A 22,115-nucleotide genomic window follows, 5' to 3' on the forward strand; every position below is an offset into this window, starting at 1 on the left:
TTAATACAGAGAGGTAACCTCCAACCATTAACAGTAACCACAGATCAATATGGGACTCCGCACAAGCATGAAGTGTTTAATTTGCAAAAGTGTTAAATATTGATTAGGTTGATGTCTTTTAAATACAGCATCTGTCACAACACTTAGTAGGGTAAAGCTCCCCATAGACGCAACGATTCTTCTTGCCGAACGACCGATTTTAGGGAAGCCCGACCAATCCTTCGAAATTATCGTGCGGTAAGTGGGATTCTAACGATCGTACATCTTACGATTTTTCGGCCGACATCTGTCAGGAAATTGATCGGCCAGGTCAAAAAATCTTTATCGGTCCCAGTGCAATCTCTCTATGTTTGCAGGGCCAAGCAGGCAGCTCCCCTTTGTTTTCCTGGCAAATTGGTCTTTTTAGTTGATGGTCAATTCGTACGATTGTACGATCGTTCTGAGAAGATCGTGGTCTCACGATCAGGATCTGATCTTTTAAAAATCTCAACATCTATGGCCAGCTTAAGTCTCCCTAATACAGCCTCATGCCTTTGTTTGTGATTGATATTTAAGCACGAGGGATGACCCTTTACATTCCTAGTTCTACCCCAACCTAGTGTTCGTAAAATTGCTAGGCAGCTGCTTTAGTGCACATTATGCTGGTTATGCATCATATAATGCCAGTCACCAGCCTTTTTTTATACACTTACATGACATCCCAGTTTGGCAAAATGTCAGTGTTCCAAATCACCATGGCGCTTGCAATATTTTCTTCTTGCCTGATTCGTTCTTTCACTAGTTTCTTCCTCCTCTGCGCCTCTTTTACCTCTGTATGAAACAGACGGCAATGATTGGTTTAACTTTGCTAATATGCATATAAAAAGTATTTGTATGTAATAGAGAAAAAACAGAAAGCAAGAAGTTTAATATTTCATTTCTGTTTCATTTAAAAAAACAACATGCAGCCCATCAGGACATACACTGCTATAAATTAGAGTGGCTTCCGGGTCTAAGTGGGTGAAGATTCATAGTGATGTAATGCACTCCAGAGAGATCCATGATATCATTCTGTAAATTAAATCAGCTTCTTCCAGTGGCCAACCGCTTGACACATCATGCCATCAAGAGAGCAGATACATGTTTTAATCAAAATAAATAGCCAAGTTAAATGAAACCTCTGGGGGGGGGGGATAGGAGAAAAATGAAATCACAGAGAATACTGGTAGAATATAATGTACAACAAACATTGATTCCTTCCTAGAAGTACATTTAAAATATTTTATTTGTATAATGTAAAAGATAATTTACAATTGGTCTTCATTTTATTATTTGTGTTTACTTTGTTATTTTTAGGGATGCAACAAACCCTCCATTTTCATGTTCAGCTTAATCCCAGAATCCAGGGTTAAAGATTCAGATGAATACCGAACCCTTCTGCATCGCCGGAAATGCAGAGTTTCGAGTGGAAAAACTGGACGCACAAACAGATTTTTTTCAATTAGATAGGGTTCAGATTCTGTTGGCCAGGTTCTTGGATTCTGTGACACCCTGAAGTGGTCTGGTCTATTAATTATACACCTGTGGGCAGTATTATAGAGAAACTACATGATTTCACACTTAATGCTTATGTGTATTAAGGGGCAGATTTATCAAGGGTCGAAGTGAGATCTAGGGAATTTTCGAAGTTAAAAAAGTAATTTTTGGATACTTTGAATAGGCTACTACGACTTCGACTTTCGATTAGAAGTAAAATTGTTCAACTATTCGACCATAATGGAAGTACTGTCTCTTTAAAAAAAACTTCGACTTCAATACTTCGCCAACTTAAAACTGCCGAAGTGCTATGTTAGCCTATGGGGACCTTCCAGAACATATTTCAAAATTTTTTGTATCCGAAGGAAAATCGTACGATCGTACGATAGAATCGTTCAAATCGTACAATGCAAAAAAAAAAAAATCCTTCGCATTCAATTCGATGGTCGAATTTCGAAGTATTTTCCATTTCGAAATTCTACCCTTGATAAATCTGCCCCTAAATGTAAAGCTTATGGTGCTAGAGGTCCTATAAAATGGTTTTATCAGAATACCACTACAGTGTGCAGTAGAACAGAGCATGAAGCTTTCATTTAAAGGGGTGGTTCACCTTTACGTTAACTTTTAGAAAGTTATAGAAATTCTAAGCAACATTTCAATTGATCTTCATTATTTTTATTTTCTATAGTTTTTAAATTAAATGGGTCACTGACCCCATCTAAAAAACAAATGCTCTGTAAGGCTACACATTTAATGTTATTGCTTCTTTATATTACTTTCTAATCAGGCCCTCTCCTATTCCAGTCTCTCAAATTAATGCATGGTTGCTAGGGTAATTTGGACCCTAGTAACCAGACTGCTAAAACTGCAAAATGGAGGGCTGTTGAATAAAAAGCTAAATAACTCAAAAAACATAAAAAAAAGACAACCATTGCAATTTGACTCAGAATATCAATCTTTACATCATACTAAAAAAGTTTAACTCAAAGGTGAACAACCAGTTTGTACAACATACGCCAAGGAAACAATTTTATTTGTAACCTAACAATCATGTCAACCCTGTTAAAAATAAATACTTTTGATACATTTTGCATGTCAAGTACTTTGTAAAAACAAGTACTTGTTTTTACAAACAACTTTAAAATCATTGGACAATTTTAATAAATTCATAGTGTTACATTGCTTACAGTTATGTTTTGTTTTATTGGGCACATTTCTATTTTGGGGCTGATTTGCCCTTTAAAATAATGTACAATAGAGAGAACATTTTTTTAAAACTGAATTTGTGTTACTGCAGTATCAGTTTTCAACAATCCCCCAGTAAGTACCCCAGTAACACAAGATACAGGGTTTGGATCTCTTGAATTTCGGCACCATCAAATTTGTAATACCTACCACGTTTTTTTGCTTCTGCTACCATTTCGTCATATTCTTGCCTGTGTCGCAAAGTTTCATGGGCTGATTTAGCAGGAAGATTTCTAAGAAAAATTAAATATAAATATCAAACGTAATATCTTAGTCTCAAACAAAAAAGGCTGACGCAATGTATTAAGTATAAATGTACATAGAGAGTTGGAGCATGCTTACCCAATACATCTGGCACACTCAGAAAATAATTAGGAATGCACCGAATCCACTATTCGGGATAGGCCGAATCCTTGATGAAAGATTCGGCCGAATACGGAACCGAATACGAATTTTCCTATGCAAATTAGGGGCAGGGAAGGAAAAAGTAGAAAAAAATATCTTCTTTTGTGATGAAAAGTGACATGATTTCCCTACCTGCCCCTAATTTAAATATACAAAGTAGGATTCGGATTTGGTTCGGCCAGGCACAAGGATTCGGCCGAATCCGAATCTTGCTGAAAAAGGCCGAATCCTGGCCAAATCCCGAACCGAATCCTGGGTTCAGTGCATCCCTAAAAATACTTGTCCTTATTTAAACAATTATTGTACTTTGTGTGTCACACACACACACAAGCAATATTATGTTAGTGTAAGTAACAGCAGGAACAGCAGGGACAACACTCCCTGTCCTTTATATAATAGGCTGATGTTGCAGTCAGCTCGGCTCATCATAGGTGCAGAAAATCTACAGTATGCTACCAGTATGCAGTATATACATCTGCAGAGGTATTCTTCAAATGTAGAATCGCATGTAAAAAAATCAGAGCTGGCAAGTTGGTAGTACTGCATCTACAACAGGGCTGGCACATTTTTTTTTTAAAGAATAGGCTTACTGCCTACATTAGTGACTGGGGTCACGCAATAATATATATGCAGGATGAACGTTAGCAAGAAGTTTAATAGTTGACTTGTTATTTAAGAAAGCTTATAACAAATGATTATTTAAAGGGCATCCAATACTCTTCCTTTCCTGGTGCATTTATCATGAGTTACACTGTGCCAATGCCAAGTGCACATGCACAGCAGAAAAAAAAAATGAATTTAAGCAAAGAGGAAAATAGCCACAAGATATATTATGGGGAAGTGGATCTATTATCCAGAATTCATAGGAGCTGGGGATTTTGGATCTCCATCCCTTAAATGGAGTACAAGGTACAGTTTTAATATTACACAGGAAAAAAAAAACTAGATCCGTTTTAAAATTTGACATGGAATTCCATAAATTGGAGCTTTCTACATGGTTTTCACATAATGGACCAAACACCTGTAAATCATGTGCATTTGGTATACTGTATGTGATAAAAGCTACATGAGCTTTGACATTTTCCTAAAGTTTGATTTTATTATCCATCTTAAAGAAACCTGTACAGGTATAAGATCTAATATCCAGGATGCTTTAGATATTGGGTTTTACTCCATACCTTAAAATCTTTTCATAAATAATTTAAACATAAATAAACCCAACAGGATTGTTTTGCCACCAAAATGGAGCCCCATCAAGTACAAGGTACGATTTTATTTTTACACAGAAAAACAAAGGAAATGATCAAAATTAGAATGATGTGCTTAAAATGGACTCTATGGGAGATGGGATTCCTGTAATTCGGAGCTTTCTGAATAACAGGTTTCTAGATAAGGGATAATGTGAACATAGGTGCATATCTGGCTCTAAGCAGATTTCTAGGCTGCCATGCTGATTTTGTATGGTATCCCAAGAAAACATTACAAAACACTAAATTGTATTGAATTCAATATAAAAAAAAATAAAATCAGTTTTATAAAATGGAATTACTTCAAACACCCTTAATCTATGATAAACCATTTCCCCCTCTTAAATATAATGGATCCGCCCTGTTCAGGATATTTTGAATGAAAGCCATCATGATCAAAAGATCACTTAAATCACCGGAAAGTATGTTTAAAAGTTACAATTTACGGTGTTTCCTTAAACTGGAGTTACATAGGTTGTAAAAGCCAGTAAGCAGACAGAAGCCGACAAACGGCTTTTTTAGATGTATACAAGTATTATTTTGCAGGTCATATTAAACATCACAGAAAGGTTGGCAAGTTAATGATACTATTAAACTACAGTAACTGACAGTTAAATGTTGAACAAATAAGGTAAGTGGTAAAATACAAATGGCTTACATTAGCGTGTAAATAATTGGTGTTTATGAGATGAAACACTGTGCGTGTGCTATTTGTATGCATGCTGGGAGAACAGACGAGCAATACAGGCTCTTTTATCCTGCTCCAGTGGGACATCGTTGTCCTTTTCTGTCTTTTCCTGTGTCTGCATAATGGAGGCAATGCCAGTTTCCTGTTTAAAATTACCTCATAGCAAAACTCCATTGTAAACTTTGGCTGCATTCTAACACATGAGTAATTCACACGCTCACAAGGAAAAGCAGCCCCACCCTCCCTCAAATGCCTTTAGCTCCTCACTGTTGAGAGAGGACGAATATTATCACAACTGCATCAATGTGGGGGTAAAGATGCAGCTAAAATGTGCCTGGTACCCATTCCACAGAGTTAATGTGTCACGCATAAAACATCAAGAGAACAGGAGAAAATACAGAGGCATAAGCCATATGTAGGGCACATTATGGGGAAAGATATGGCTTTAAGGGCACAGACACATGCTGCAATTCAGGAAGATTAGTCGCCCTGCAACAAATCTCCTCTTCTTTGACTAATCTCCCTGAAATGCCTTCCTCTGCCTCTGGCACTCGGAGCGATTCGTTTTCCAAAGTCGCCCGAAGTTTTATTCATGAGGCAACTTCAGGCGACTTCGGAAAACAAAGCGATCCAAGTGCCATCCGGCGGCGATTTACATTCTAGCCGACGGGAAAGCAGTTCAGGGAGATTAGTCATCCCGAAGAAGAGGAGCTTTGTCGCCAAGGGGCGACTAATCTCCCCAAATTGCAGTGTGCGTCTCTGCCCTTACCTAGTTAGACTGCACAATATGCTGGTAATAATCTTGATACAGGTATGGGATCCATTATCTAGAAACCCATTGTATATTCAAATCAAATCTTTATGATCAATATTTAATGTCACATTTGAATACCCTAATAAAATGATTATTATAATATTTATTACAAAAAGGTTTCTAAAAGCAGTCATTGGGCTCTATGAGTTTTAGGTGTTCAGTATGACGAGGTCTGAATTACTGTTCCAAGGCATCCACAAAATAAAATGGACATAAAGGTATAGGATCTGTTATCTGGAAACCAGTTATCCAGAAAGCTCTTGAATATGTAAAGACCACCTCCCATTGACTCAATTTTAACCAAATAATACAGATTTTTAAAATTGATTTCCTTTTTCTCTGTAGTAAAAAAACAGTACTTTGTAATTGATCTAAACTTAGATATAATTAATCCTTATTAGAAACAAAACCAGCCTGTTGGGCTAATTTAATGTTTACATGATAACAGGTTCCATAATTGTAATAGAGGTTCCAAACAGTTCAAACCCCAAACAAAAGGTTATTACTACCGGTTTATATTACTTTTTAGAATACATGTATCAAAATAATCTTGTCTACTGATTTAAAGGAGAAGGAAAGGTACAGAGGCATTTTATTGCCAATAGATTAGCTGCAATAGTGCAAGCTAAAATGCTATATTTATTCTGTAGAATGTTTTACCATACCTGAGTAAAAAGCTCTAAAAACTCTCTGTTTGTTTAGGATAGGAGCTGCAGTATTAACATGGTGTGACATCACTTCCTGCCTGAGTCTCTCCCTGCTCTGGGCTCAGATTACAGTAGAGAAGGGAAGGGTGGGGGAAGAGGAACAAACTGAGCATGCTCTTGCCCAGGGCAAGGAGGTTTAAGCTGAAGGCAGGAAGTCTGATACAGAAGCCCATGTGTACACAATAGAAGGAAAGAAATGCAGTGTTTCTTTTGACAGGGGACTCAGAGCAACATTACTTTGGGGGTTTACTGGTATATTTAGATGGACCTTTCTGATAAGGCTTACTTAGTTTTAACCTTTCCTTCTCCTTTAAGGCATTTTATAGTTTTCTATGTTTAGACAACCTTTCAGTCCTACTAAAGGAAAATAACTCAGTTTAAGTAGTTGTCCCCTCTACTTGCCTCCTTCCCCTCTGCTTTTTCATGAGAGATATGGGGGAGCAGTGCCATTCCCATGAGGTCTCTGTGCTGTAGAGGAGCTCTAGTAGTTCATCTCCTTTAAAAACCCCCTTTGGCGAAGATCACACAAATCCAAGTGTTTCTTGTAGCCAACTCAGTCTATATTTTTGTTTTATGATTCCTGTCCATTGCAGAATGCTTCTACTTGAGAAATAGTTTTAGCTCATCTAAATGAAATGCATGCTTGAGATCTACCCAAAGATTCCCAATAATATTCAACTGTGAAGGCCGTTCCAAAACCTTAATCTTTCATTTCCTGACGTGGTTCATTGTGGAACCTGTTCTGTGTTTTTGATCACTGTCTTTGTACTATTCAACTTCTCTTCAGATTTACTTTCTGAAGTGGGTGCAGTTCATTAGATTAGATTTGCTTTTTGATATCAAATCTAAACAAGTAGGTCACCCAGAAAAGTGAAAACTAAAAATCTTTTGATGCTGAATGGATAACTGCTAAATTCCTTTCAGTATAGAATGAGCGATAATTAACTGATGTTTAGTAATAAGGCAATCATGTGAATTTTTATAAAGTATGCAGAAGGTAACTTTTGAACTGACCTTAAGAAAACCCAAACCACAACTGGAACTTATTTTATTTATATTGCTCTGGATAATAATAAAGGTACAATTTAATAAATGCTCAACCCATTATTTCACGCTTTTCATTCAGCTAATGAATACATAATAAGAAAAAGGATGTTTAAATAATGGATGCCTGAATTGTACTTTTATAGCTTTATTACAATTAGGCTGCATTGGGTTGTGGCTCACTATGTTAAGACAAGGGTTGATGAAACCAAACTTAGGTTGTTCCAAAGTGCTCCTGTTACACTTGAAAAAAGTGTAACATGTTGTGACAAATAAGAATAATAATGCAATTTCTGCTTTTAAAGTGTTCTTCTCTGCTTCTAAATCTACAAAGGAGCGACTACGGTAATCAGAATATGCATACATGATTCCCTGTGCATATTTAGAGCTTCTACTAAAAAATACATAATCATATTGAGCATGCTCTGCCTTTATAGGTAATTTATACTCTGTATATTTATGGAAACACGTGAAAAAACCTTACTAAAATAAAAAGTGATTTTTCCCCACAATTGTGGTTGTATTTATTAAAAGAAAATCTCAAATAGGTCGATCATGAACACATTTGTATATTTCCATAGATTTAAATTGTGCAACTTTTCTGTTTTATTTTTGTATCTTATATGCCAGGGTTAATAAATACAAATAGTTGCTGCACGTAATAACCCATTGCTTTCAATATCATGAACTTTCATAAGAATGCTGTAGTCAGCACTTGAATGTAAACTTACGAGGGCCGGTCTTCCAATATAAGAGCAGTGGTAGAAAGTGGTTCAAATTCAAATTTCTTCCTCCTGGTAGACTGAGATGGCATTTTACAGGTTCTTCCGGTTCGAGCTTCATATTCCTGCAATGGAATGGAACAGACAAATGAGAGCTTAATTGAACACACATCTAGATGAGATATACAATGAAGCGAATTTATGCTTGACTTTGCCTTAAAAATGAACCCTCACCATGCATGCGACAACTAGGGGTGCTGTGGTCATTAACAGTAAATGACAAGCTTTCCTGTGAAAGTGGAGTATATTAGCCTGTAAATTAGATCTTTCACTATTCTGTCTTAAGAGGAATTCAAAAACATCAACTTTTGTATGCAGTGGAACCCATCAGCAGGTTTAATTTACTGATCACCCATTAAAAAGCAAATGTATTGGATCAATGGGTTACTGTACCTAGGCAAATTTTGTACCTTTTATTACATAGTAACATAGTAAGTTAGGTTGAAAAAAGACAAACGTCCGTCAAGTTATATATGGAATTTAGAGTCTAACCATGCCCGTATTTATTTAAAGGGCACAACATCTGACCATATGCAGTTACCCATAGTAACCAATGAGCAGTCTACTTTAAACTGATGACCTGCAGCGTTACCTGCTGATTAGTTGTTAAGGATCCAGAGACCTTTAACAAACTTGTTACCTTTTATTGCATAACACCTAAGCGATTTAGTGACAATACTTTTTTTATGCTGCGTTCATTGGTCACATTCTTTTCTTAAAGGAATTCGGTCATGATTTTTATGATGTAGTTTTTATTTCTAATTTACACTATTTACACTGCAAATAATTCACTCTACAATATAAAATTTCATTCTTGAACCAGCAAGTGTATTTTGTTTTAGTTGTAATATTGGTGTAAAAACACCCACCATAGATTAATTTTGGTATTTTAATACTGGTGCAACAAAGGTCGGTGCAGCAAATTACACATGCAGTTTGCACACTGGAACAGTGGCTCTTACAAAACAGAGGGCAAATTTTAGTACATACTTAAAATGACAGTTTTCTATACAGGGTTTTCCAATAGCAAGTTCTACAAGAAAAGTAGATATTTTTCTTAGAAAGGGTTAACATACGAGCTGTTTTATGTGGCATATTTTTATAGAGACCTGCAATGTACAGATGGACAGTTTTCCTTTAAGTAAAAACAAAAAAAAGCTATTACAGGACTGGTTTGAGATCAATATGCAGATACTGAGAGGTTTCAACAGCTCTAGATGGCGGATTCGAGCGTGAGCCAGCAACTTGCACTACTGACAAACAGCATTGCAGAATTGTTTTTAAAAAAAATTAAAGAATATTTTAGGCTGAAGCACCCTCATTTACCATTTATATCCCAAAATCTAAAATAATACAGTATATAATAAAAACAATTTATGATTAAAATTTATCAAACATCCACTACATTTTAAGTGAATTTTTATATTGATGACAGTTCCCCTTTATTATACATTAATAAAATTCTGAATTAATTCCATAAATATATATATCCCCCCCCCTTGAGAAAGGTTCCTGTGGGGGACTGAAATGTTGGATTAATAACCGGTTTCCTTTTTAAACTACATTTACTTTGGTTGTGTAAATCCTGTGAGTGTCATCACTACAGACACTATTTATCAATTTTTGCATGAGCACCCAGCGAAGAGAGAGAAAGAGAGAGAGTGAGGGAGAGAGAGAACTAATGGAAGAAGCCAAAAGTTTAGCAAGTCTTTTCCCTTTGTGATTTTCAAGCTGGAGTGATGTCATAAATTCCTCTCTTTATTCTTCCAAGTTTACTAAAAGAGTCATCATATCTGGAGGCGTCTGGTCATTGATTAATGAATGAAGCAGCTGCAGTTTATAGGGGAATTTATGGACCCCATATGTTACAAATGAATAAATTGTATGCATTATAACTAGGGATGCACCAAAATCCACTATTTTGGATTCGGCCGAATCCCCGAATCTTTGTTGAAAGATTCGGCCGAATACCGAACCTAATCCAAAAGAAAGGAAAAAGTGGAAAAAATTCTCCTTTTGTGACGAAAAGTCACGTGATTTCCCTACCAGTCCCTAATTTACATATGCAAATTAGGATTCGGTTCAGCCAGGCACAAGGATTCGGCTGAATCCTGCTGAAAAAGGCCGAATCCCGAACCGAATCCTGGATTTGGTGCATCCCTAATTATAATAAAACTTTATTTTAGGCTATTTAGGTGGTAACCCAAAATAATGTTTTGAGTAAATCAGAGGTTTTTAAATTGTAAGGTCAATAACAGGGAGTTTAGCCAGAATGTCAGTTAAGGTAATACTCATATAAATATTAGGAATGCACCGAATCCACTATTTGGGATTCGGCCGAATCCTTGAAATCCTTGGTGAAAGAGTAGGCCGAATACAGAGTCAGGAAAGGAAAACGGGGAAAAAATTCTTCTTTTGTGAAAAAAGTCACGTGATTTCCCTACCCGCCCCTAATTTACATATGCAAATTAGAGTTTTTTGTTTTTAATAGTGCTTCCATGCTGCTCAAGGGGATTCCATTAAAGGGGCTGTTCACCTTTGATATAACTTTTAGTATGATGTAGAGAGTGATATTCTGAAACAATTGGTTTTCATTTTTTATTTGTGTTTTTTTTTTTTTTATTCAACAGCTCTCCAGTTTGCTGTTTCAGCAATCTGGTTGCTAGGGTCCAAATTTCCCAAGCAACCATGCATTGATTTGAATAAGAGACTGGAATATGAATAGGAGAGGCCTGAATAATAAAAAGTAGCAATAATAATACATTTATAGCCTTACAGAGCATTTGTTTTTTAGATGGGGTCAGTGACCTCCATTTGAAAGCTGGAAAGAATCAGAAGAAGGCAAATAATTCAAAAACTATAAAAAATAAATAATGACGATCAATTGAAGTTGCCTAAAATTGGTCATTCTATAACAGGGGTGTCCAAACTACGGCCCGCGGGCCAAATGCTGCCCGATACCCATGTTTAATTGGCCCGCAGCAATTGGAATCAGCGGCGCTACTGCGCATAGGTTCCCGATCCCCACCCCTAATTTACGCAGGGGTTGGGAATTCAATGCTGTAAGGCGCTCAGTAGTAAATGGATAGTATCCCATCTGTTTCTCGTGTCGGTAAAGTGCGAAGTTGTTTTCTGGACATCTACTCTAACCTGTTAGCGCAGCCTTGCAAACTTCAGCCGACGTCCACACTCTTCAGGGTTAATCCCCTATTCGCACCACCTTCTTGCTGACGTCGCAAGAGGAAGCTATCTTGCCTTCGCAGACAGAGGGAGCTCGTTGGCGGCCTCTGCTGTTGCGCGGGAGCACACAGCGAGCAGGCGGTCCGGCAACTTGCGTTCGGTTTACGAACGTCGTCGACGTACGCTTCCTTTTGAGTGGAATACTATGACAAAACGACAGGCTAACCTTGGACACATAAGTAAAGTGAGTGTTAACACTAAATATTGCAGAGGGAAATGATTACGATATATCACTTGTTTGTTCTTTACAAGTCTGTATAGAGAATGTCGTCTTGGATATTAGTTTGGAAGCGAGACATTCAAAGTAAATTGTCCTCTAGCGCGGTAGTAGCGCGGGTCTCCCTTCAGTGGCTTTCATCTGCTTTCAGTCATTGCAGAGTCACATAACAGGAAGTATCGTACTTCACCTCGAGTGAGTGGCCCGGCTGTTGTGTATTTTACTGCATATGGCCCTTGGTGAAAAAAGTTTGGACACCCCTGTTCTATAACATACCGAAAGTTAACTTAAAGGCGAACCACCCCTTTATTGACAGGTTTCAGCTTTTTTCCTGGAAATGCCATGCCCACGCCCTATACAACAAGCATTCTCATTGGGAAATAGGACAGCAAAACTAATATTCTGCTGACCCCACACCTACCACCAGCCATAGCATTTGTCAGTACAATCACATGCCTTATGCGTTTGCATGATTTGTTGTTAAATGGCTTGGTGTTGACAGGAGGGGGCTTTGCAAATCTTTTCCTAAAATTTTAAAGGGGAAGTAAAGATTAATGGGGGTCAAATGTTAGGCACCCTCCATTAATAATAATCGCATATCTGAAACCCTTTGCTGGTTTTCCTCTCATTAATAGAAAACTGTTCCAGCCTGGGGTATTTTGTGGTGCTCGATGAGAAGTACCCAGTGATTTAACCTTTGCTTCTCCTTTAAACTGAGGAATTTAAGTTTGCGGGTAGCTTCAGGACGGATCGTGCCAGTCTCTGCCAAGAATCAAGGGTGGGCCCTGATGTCAGGATTCTGGTGGGACCGGTCTGAACCTGATTATGTACAACTGAATTATTGGATTAAGTAGCATATCAAGCATTGCCTGGTTGGATCTGTAAACACCAGCAGCTGCCATACATAATACCTGTACTTATTTTTCCCAGCAGCATGGTTTATTGGTATCTCACAATAGGAACATTTAAAGAGTTGGTGCTGCAGTGGAATATTCAATTAGTGAGAGGAAATATGGATACGGTCAGTTTGAGAATGAAAATGGGCAATGGCAATCCCAAAAATGCAGTCTGAGTCAGTAACTTGTTAAAGGGGATGTAAAGGCAAAAAAATAAAATAAAATCAAAATCTATCTTCAATATACTTAACATAAAAATGTCTACCGTTTTTATAAGAAACCTGAGTGTTTGCAGTGAAATTCACCCTTCATTTACTTGCTCTGACTGCTGCAGATAGGAAACGTCAGAGGGTCTCTAACTGCTCTGCAGGGAAAAGATCATACTTTCAAACAGAAGGGGGGAGGGACTTCCCAGAACTCGAGCAGCTTTGTTTGTTTCTCTATAGAGCAGCTAGCGACCATGTAGAGATTCATATCTGCAGCAAGTAAATAAAGAGGGAATTTCACTGCATACAGTCACAATTTCTGTGCACCCAAAAATACTTTGTGTGCCAGTGCCCTTAATGAAAGGCATTACCCATTCCAACACCTGTCATTGTGAAACCAGGTTTCCTCCATTAGAAAAACTTTTCTTATCTTCCCTAGCCAGAGCAGTTTATAGTCTCACCCGGCACACTCTACATACCATTTATTTAAAAATGAAAAATGTTTATAGCATACTTGTATGGGATCCCTTATGTTGAAACATGTTGTCCAGAAAGACGAGTCCATTTTAAGCAAATAATTAAAACATTTTTAAAGGGGAACTATCGTGAAAATTTAATATAAGCTTCACCATACTGAAATAAGATGTTTTCTAAATATTCTCAATTGAAAATGCTCTACCGTTTCCTCTCAGAATCCTTTCTCTCTTCATGTAGGAGTAGGGTGTCAGATAGTCATTGACAGTTAGATCCAATATATCTTTTGGGGGAGCTCCTTTTGCGTAGAAGATGTATTAAAGCTCACTATTAAAATCACCAGACATCATGTCTCTCTACATGCAGAATTTGTGCAAAAGGCAGATATTTTGTAAGATTTTGTTTGTACTGGAATCAGTTATTTGAATGAGCTCTAATTAATCTACTAGGAAAGGAGCCCCCCCCCCCCATAAGCAATATTGGATCTAACTGTCAATGAAATTCTATGGGAGATGGTTATCCTGTAATACACAGCTTCCTGGATAATGGATTTCTGCATACTGGATCCCATAGCTGTACTTAATCCTAAACTGCAAGAATCAATATTGGTGCCAAATAATCCTACTGGGTTAATTTAATGATTAAATGATTCTTAGCAGACTTACACTATGGAAGTCCAGCAAAAAAAATCACTTATCCTGAAAGTGACCAATCCCAAGCATTTCTTTAAACTAAATCCTTGCATCCCCATTAATCCTCTTGTTTCCATTATCAGAGACAGAATCGTTGTATTTTTTAATGACTGCTTATACATCCATTTTCTTCTGCTTCCGTTTAAATGATGCACATGACATGAAGATGAATGAGCATTAATTGCTAATAATGAGAGTGGATGAGTTTGATCTGAGTAAACATGCTTCAGTGAATATTCCATGCAAATACTATTGTGACGGCCCATGCATGGAGCAGCATGACTAGGACAGAAACATATTAAATTCCATACCCCTGTGTTTAATAGATTTGGCGTGGAGACTGACGATAAGCTGCCAGAACTGTCATCCTAATGAGAAAAACAGAATTCAAGCCTTAGTGAGAGATCAGGACAAATGAATGTTAAAATAAAATGAAAAACAAAATAAAAAAAAACAAAAAACAAACAATCATGGAATCAATAATAATGTACAATTTTATACAACCTGAATCTAACATTCTGTGGGCAAATTTTCAACTTACATTCAGTTACCAAATGGTAACGATAGCCACTTCCTGGTAAGACTTTACTGGGAATTTGATAAATGTATTATACTTAAAAGATTGATTCCAGAGTGAAAACAAATTATCCGAATCCTTCGTCCTCTCACGTGATACCCACGCAGGATTGCGGATTTGGAGGGGTATTAGTGCACAGTGTTGCACTACAGGTATGGGAATGGTTATCCGGAAACCCATTATCCAGAAAGCTCAGAATTATGGAAAGGCCGTCTCCCATAGAATCAAACTATCGAAATTTTGAAAAATTATTTCCTTTTTGTCTGGAATAATAAAACAGTAGCTTGTACTTGATCCAAGCTAAGATATAATTAATCCGTATTGGAAACAAAACCAGCCTATTGGGTTTATTTACACGATTTTCTAGTAGACTTAAGGTATGAAAATTCAAATTACAGAAAGATCCGTTATCAGGAAAACCCCAGGTCCCGAGCATTCTGGATAGCAGGTTCCATACCTGTATTACCCTATAGGAAATGTCAAAGCATGCTTCGAACAAAGCAATGTGAACGGACACTGGTATAAGCTTTGAGAGATGTCAAGGGTAGTTTTGATAGCCAGGATAGTTCTGATAAGTGGAAACAGACTGAATTGCTGGGAAGCACCATGGAAAACCAAAGATTATAATACCAACTATTAGCAAACAGTACATATTTAGGAAACAGTGTGTGGCTAATTTCTATCATTATAAGAAACAAGCTAGAGTCAGTACAAGTTATTTAAGTCAGTGCTAGAAGTAGCAATCACTTTATTAAAGTAACAGTAACAGCAAAATATTTAATTGTTTTAAAGTAATAAAAATATGATGCAGTGTTGCCCTGCACTGGCAAAACTGTTATGTTTGCTTCAGAAACACTATTAATGTTTATATAAATAAGCTGCTGTGTAGCAATGGGGGCAGTTATTCAACGGAGAAAAGGTTCAAGTTGCACAACAGATAAGCTCTATAGAACACAATTGTGTTATCCGTATATACTCGAGTATAAGCCGAGTTTATCAGCATCCAAAATGTGCTGAAAAAGTCTACATCGGCTTATACTCGGGTCAGCGGGCAGTAGCCGAGATTGCAGTCACTTTTAATCATTCCTATACCAACAGTTCACTTGGGGAGAGACTACAATATCCCACAATGCCCTCTGTTGGTTTTATGAAAGAATAACAGTGCGCCCTCTGTTGGTTATATCAAAGAATAACAGTGACTGCAATATCACACAGCGCCATCTGTTGGTTGTATCAAAGAATAACAGTGACTGCAATATCACACAGCGCCATCTGTTGGTTGTATCAAAGAATAACAGTAACTGTAATATCACACAGCGCCATCTGTTGGTTGTATCAAAGAATAACAGTGACTGCAATATCACACAGCGCCATCTGTTGGTTGTATCAAAGAATAACAGTGACTGCAATATCACACAGCGCCATCTGTTGGTTGTATCAAAGAATAACAGTGACTGAAATATCACACAGCGCCATCTGTTGGTTGTATCAAAGAATAACAGTGACTGCAATATCACACAGCGCCATCTGTTGGTTGTATCAAAGAATAACAGTGACTGCAATATCACACAGCACCATCTGTTGGTTGTATCAAAGAATAACAGTGACTGCAATATCACACAGCGCCATCTGTTGGTTATATCAAAGAATAACAGTAACTGCAATATCACACAGCGCCATCTGTTGGTTGAATAAAGGATTAACAGTGATGGCAATATCACACAGCGCCATCTGTTGGTTATACGAAAGATCAGTGATGGTTTTATGACACACAGCACTCTCTGCACAATTCTCTGTCACCATCAACTTTGCAAAGAAGTCCGGTCGATCGCTGGGGGTGTCTCTTTGGCGGAAGGTGCGCTGCTGGGAGACAGGGCTGTAGTTGTGTCTAGGCTTATACTAGAGTCAATAAGTTTTCCCAGTTTTCGTAGGTAAAATTAGGTACCTCGGCTTATACTCGGATCGGCTTATACTCGAGTATATACGGTATTTAACCTGTGCCATATAGCCTTTTTTCAATTTCCACCATTGCTACTTAGCAGCTTGTTTATATGAAATATAGTAGTGTTTCTGAAGCAAAAAACAGCAGTTTTACCAGTGCAGGGTAACACTACATACTTTTTTCATTACTTTAAAACATTCTTTTTTTAGTGTTACTGTTCCTTTAAGAGATAGACATTACGGGGCAGATTTATCAAGGGTCTAAGTAAAAAAAATTAATTTGGAGCTATTTTTGTGTACGTCGACTATCGAATAGGCCAAAATTCGATTTGAATTTGAAAAAAATGTGACTATTCGAATATATACATTTATCATGTACTGTCTTTTTAAAACTTCGACCATTCACCATCTAAAACCTGCCGAATTGCTGTTTTAGCCTATGGGGGGACCTCCTAGAGTTGGAGTCAATTGGTGGACTTTGAAAAATCAAAGTGGTTTTTTTTTTTTTCGAAAATACTTTGAATCAAATTTGATCGAATACGATCTTACTTCAATTCGAACGATTCGAATACAGCCTATTCACCCACAGAAAAAAAGCAGATTATTTTAAATAAATTTAGGGTTTTTTTTTTTTGGATTTCGAAGTTATGGGAGTTCAAAAAAACTCCCATTACTTCGATATTCGACCCTTGATAAATCTGCCCCTATATGTACAGTACAAGACTTTTATTACACACAACTTACTTCTTAAGGGACTCCTAGGACTTCTTTCATGACTTTGACATCTACTATAAGACTTCTTATAACGAACACGAGTTCTTATATGACTTTCATAGCTTTTTTATGACTAAACTGACATTTGACTTCATATATGACTTCTGTAACTTTTTATATGACTTACCGGTATATGACATTTTTCTACTATAAGCAAACTGATGCAGTTACCAGTGGTCTTATTAGAAATACCAAGAGATCATATGTCCATCTTCAGAATATATATGTGTATATATATATATATATATATATATATATATATATATATATATATATATATAGTGAATAAAGTACCCCCAGTTGTAAAATATAAGGATATTATAAGTTACCGAGGAGTTTCATGACCATATAAAAACACGAGGCCGAAGGCCGAGTGTTTTTATACAGGTCATGGAACTCCGAGGTAACTTATAATTTCCTCATATTTTACAACTGGGGGTACTTTATTTATTATAATACACAAATTGTAGTGAGTCATGTGACAGAAATGACATCAGAACTCACCGTTTATAACTGATGACATCACTACTCACCGTTTATAAGGATATCATTTACAAGATATTCATGGCTTTTGTGTATTATATATATATATATATATATATATATATATATATATATATATATATATATATATATATATATATATATATATATATATATAGTTTCTTTTTATTTTTTTCAAAGCGTTACAGAAACCATTAAAAAACAAACCGTTTTAAACAGATTTATATCTGGCACTTCAGTATCTGCAAATGAAAATCACATCCACACTCATCCAGTTTAGTATATGAAAAAGATTCATACTCTGAATGACATTGGGCTCCTGTATATCACAAAAAAAACACGGCATGTCTGGGCATAACTTGACATGATTTGGGAGAATAGGGACATAGCCTAAAGCATCCCAATTTAGCAATGTAAAGTTTTGGCAGGTTCTGCTACCACCACTAAAGCACTAAGGCTTATTCTACTATATAAGCACCAAAGTTTATTGTATATATGTCTATGAACAGAGTTGGTGCAGGTGTTTTGTCTCATGGAAGATGGCATAGCTTTCTAGTGGTGTGGGGCAATTAGGGGAAATGGGTTTTTGAATGACTATGCTTGTGCGATTAAAGGGGTTGTTCACCTGTAAAGAAGAACTAAAGCCTAACTAAAGAAGTAGGGTAGAAATGTTGTACATTATGTTTTGGGCTTCTGTACCAGCCCAAGGCACCCACAGCCCTTTAGCAGTAAAGATGTGTCTCCAAAGATGCCCCAGAAGCTCCCCATCTTCTTTTCTGCTGATTCACTGCACATGCTCTGTGCTGCTGTCACTTACTGAGCTTAGGGACCCACTCACAATATACAGTACACATATAGAAATGTCACAATGTAAGGCTGATTAGTTATTAATACAGACAATTACTACATGGCAGCACAGATACCAGTACAATTAGCATTGGACTTTAATAATCAGTCCTGTAGCATCAGCTTATATTACAAGCCAACCTCATTTTCTGCTTGACCCCTAAGCTTAGCTTCTCAACAGCTGCTCAGAGCCCACTGAGCATGTGATTGTCACAGACACTTTCCAAGATGGTGACCCCCTGTGATAAGTTTGAAGTCCTGGATCATTGCTGCTAATGACAAGCTGAAGCTTTAGGCTGGTGCAATAAGCATGTTTAGTCATTAATTTTTAGGGTTTAGTTCTCCTTTAAAATAGAACTAACCCCACCCCCCAATAAGAAAAAAAAATCAATCCACTAGCCTAGATAGTCCCGCACCGTGCTTCCTCCCACACTTTTCCAAAAAGTGTCCCTGAATATCATGCTCCTGTATCCATGCAGAGTAGCACAGCGGAGCTCATGGGCCCTTCCACCATCTTTAGATCCTCTTCCTTCTCTTTGGAAATTTCTGGAACTTCGCACAAACACAGATGCCACAAATAGCAGTCTAGCTCCAACTGTGCATTCGCCAAATAGCTCAGTATTGGTGGTCCCTTACAAAAGATGCTGTGGAAGATGGCACCCATGAGCAGGATATTTAGGGACACTTTCTGGGATAATGTGCTATGCGGGGAGGAAGCAGGGGGGGGGGGACTATCTAGGTTAGTGGATGAAACTTTTCTAATGAAGCAGGGGTTGAGTTCTCCCTTCAATTCGCTTTTGGCAAAGAGAGTATCAGTAGTTTTCCTGTTTGCAATTTCAACAATCTTGTTGCTAGCATCTAAATCACCCTAGCAACCATGCATTGTTTTGCATAATAGACTGGAATATGAATAGGAGAGGGCCTGAATAGAAAGATGAGTAATAAAAAATAGCAATAACTATAAATGTGTAGCCTTACAGACCATTTGTTTTTTTGATGGGGTCAGTGAAAGCTGGAAAAAATACTTCAAGACTATTGAAAAGAAAAAAATGAAGACCAATTGAAACTAAATTTTACACATAGGCACCTTCTTCTGGGAAATAGATGCAGGGTACAGCCGTTGACTATAATATTAAATAGAGGGAGAGGACCAGGTTTAGGTGTGAATTATTCTGTACATGTGACATCTGTAAAGGTATGTGGATTGTTGTGCAGAGAAAAACATTCATTTTTAATCAACCACTTCACATTTGAAAAAATTATTTATTTTTTCTATATGATATTAAACTAGTACCTTGTATTTGAGTCCATCTAAAATACAATAGATCCTTATTAGTTCCAAAACAATCCAGTTTGTTTTTTGTTTTTTTTTAAATTTAAGTGATTTTTTAGAAAACATAAGGAAGGTGATACAAATAATGGAAAGGTTCCAAGCATGCTGGATTACAAGTCACATATCTGTATTTCTCAAGCAGCTGGAGAAAGTTAAATTAATTATACCAGTAAATTTATTATACCAGTATGGGATTGATTTCCTGGAACATCAATAATCAGACAACTCCTGATCGTCGTATGTACCTCAGCACTTTAGCTAATTATTGGTTGCTCAAACCCATCTCATCAGCACATTTTCAGGGCAATAACAAGAGGTTGACGTGCTTGTGAAACAATCTATGGCAAGCACAGGATTCTAACCATTATTAGAAGAGATGGTGATCCAAAAGCCCCATATGATTTAGCCTCTGGAATTTATCACACGACTATTAGCAAACCCCAGCTGAACAGTGTGCGGACAAAAATTCAGATCACATACCCCACGTGGAATGAAGTCATATGACCATATAATACAATTAGTTTAAATACAGGCACGGCCACTCCTCATTATACTATGGATGGACAGCTGTGTTTTAAATATTCCAATATTCCCTGCAGGATTACTGACCACACATGCAGAGTGAGGGCAGCAGAGCTCAAGGGCGCCATCTTCTCTTCGGTAATCTTCGTAAAGTGAGCGGCATATTGGCGTATTCGCAGTTTGAGAAGTTTTCCGGTTTGTTAAAACTGTGCATGTGCTGGAAGTGATGGAAATTGCTGAAGCGCCAGAAGACCCGAAGATTACCGAAGCGCTGGAAGATAGTGCCCGTGAGCTCCTCTGCGCTCACTCTGCATTTGCGGTCAGTAATACTACAGGGGACACAATTCTGGGATAACATTTAGCAGGGGGGAGGCAGGGAGAGGGGCCAGTTCGGACTTATCACAGTGGGGAGTTTAGTTCTCCTTTAACCACTTTCCCCATGTTGTTGGTGAAATATTGTCAACAGATGCACTTTCACAAATACAGCACAAAGTAACATTTTATTCCGTAAAGATTCTATTGCAGTGTGTGAAATGAAAGCAGAAGATACGGACAACATACCTGGTAAGAAACTATTGGGGAGAACAGTGTATTTATTTAAAGGGAACCTGTCACCCAAAAAAATTATTCAAAATCCTATTTTATAATGTTAGGCAAGCAAAAGGAACTTTAATACCACTGTAAAAATTATCTGAATCCCGTTTCCTTCAGTCTGGGAATTCATAATTATAGCAAGCAGTCAGGAGCCATTTTGTGGACACTGTTATTAAGACAAGCTTTGCACCTAATGTCCATCCCCATGCACTGGCTACACAATTAATTGGCTAAGAGAACAGGGGGAAAGTAGGGAGAGCAGTAACATCTAGTAAGAGCGGAATTGAAAGTGAAAATAATTGCTTGCCCTGCCTCTGTGCCTAAGGCATAGAGGAGGGGCAGGTAGTATTTGATTGACAGCTGAGATTTTTAAATGAGTTTACAACAGCTATGAATGCTTTAATAAATAAAATATTTTGGATTACTTGCTTAATTTGCTTAATTTGAAAAATACTTTTATTATACAGATTTTTATGTCTGGGTGACAGGTCCACTTTAAAGGGGCATATGGGATAAACTAACTTAAAGGCGTTGTTCACCTTTGAGTTAACTTTTAATACGATAGAGTAATATTAGAGTAGAGTAATAGTAGAGAGTAATATTCAGAGACATTTTGCAATTGGTTTTCATTTTTTATTATTTGTGGTTTCCGAGCTATTGAGCTTTTTATTCAGCTGCTCTTCAAGTTTGCAATTTCAGCAATCCGGTTGCCAGGGTATATTTTATCCTATCAACCATGCATTGGTTGGAATAAGAGACTTGAATATGAATATGAGAGGGCCTGAATAGAAAGATGGGTAATAAAAAGTAGCAATAACAATACATTTGTACCTAACAAAGCATTTGCATTTT

At 37.2% G+C, this 22,115-nt stretch overlaps 1 protein-coding gene across 2 annotated transcripts in view; it reads right to left on the reverse strand.

Annotated features, from left to right (window-relative positions):
- Window positions 1-22,115, reverse strand: part of tbc1d12.S (TBC1 domain family member 12 S homeolog) — a 50,760-nt gene that overhangs the window by 15,096 nt on the left and 13,549 nt on the right. The window contains exons 3-6 of one of the 2 annotated variants that reach the window (XM_018227497.2): window positions 14,484-14,540; window positions 8,397-8,512; window positions 2,911-2,993; window positions 693-810 (exon numbers count right to left, since the gene is read on the reverse strand). In XM_018227497.2, coding sequence (XP_018082986.1) covers window positions 693-810; window positions 2,911-2,993; window positions 8,397-8,512; window positions 14,484-14,540 — 374 coding nt within the window. The remainder of the gene's footprint in view (window positions 1-692; window positions 811-2,910; window positions 2,994-8,396; window positions 8,513-14,483; window positions 14,541-22,115) is intronic. The other variant, XM_018227498.2, reaches the window with a different exon arrangement.

The sequence above is a fragment of the Xenopus laevis genome, chromosome 7S (genome assembly GCF_017654675.1).
Source record: "Xenopus laevis strain J_2021 chromosome 7S, Xenopus_laevis_v10.1, whole genome shotgun sequence".
NCBI classification, from domain to species: Eukaryota; Metazoa; Chordata; class Amphibia; order Anura; family Pipidae; genus Xenopus; species Xenopus laevis.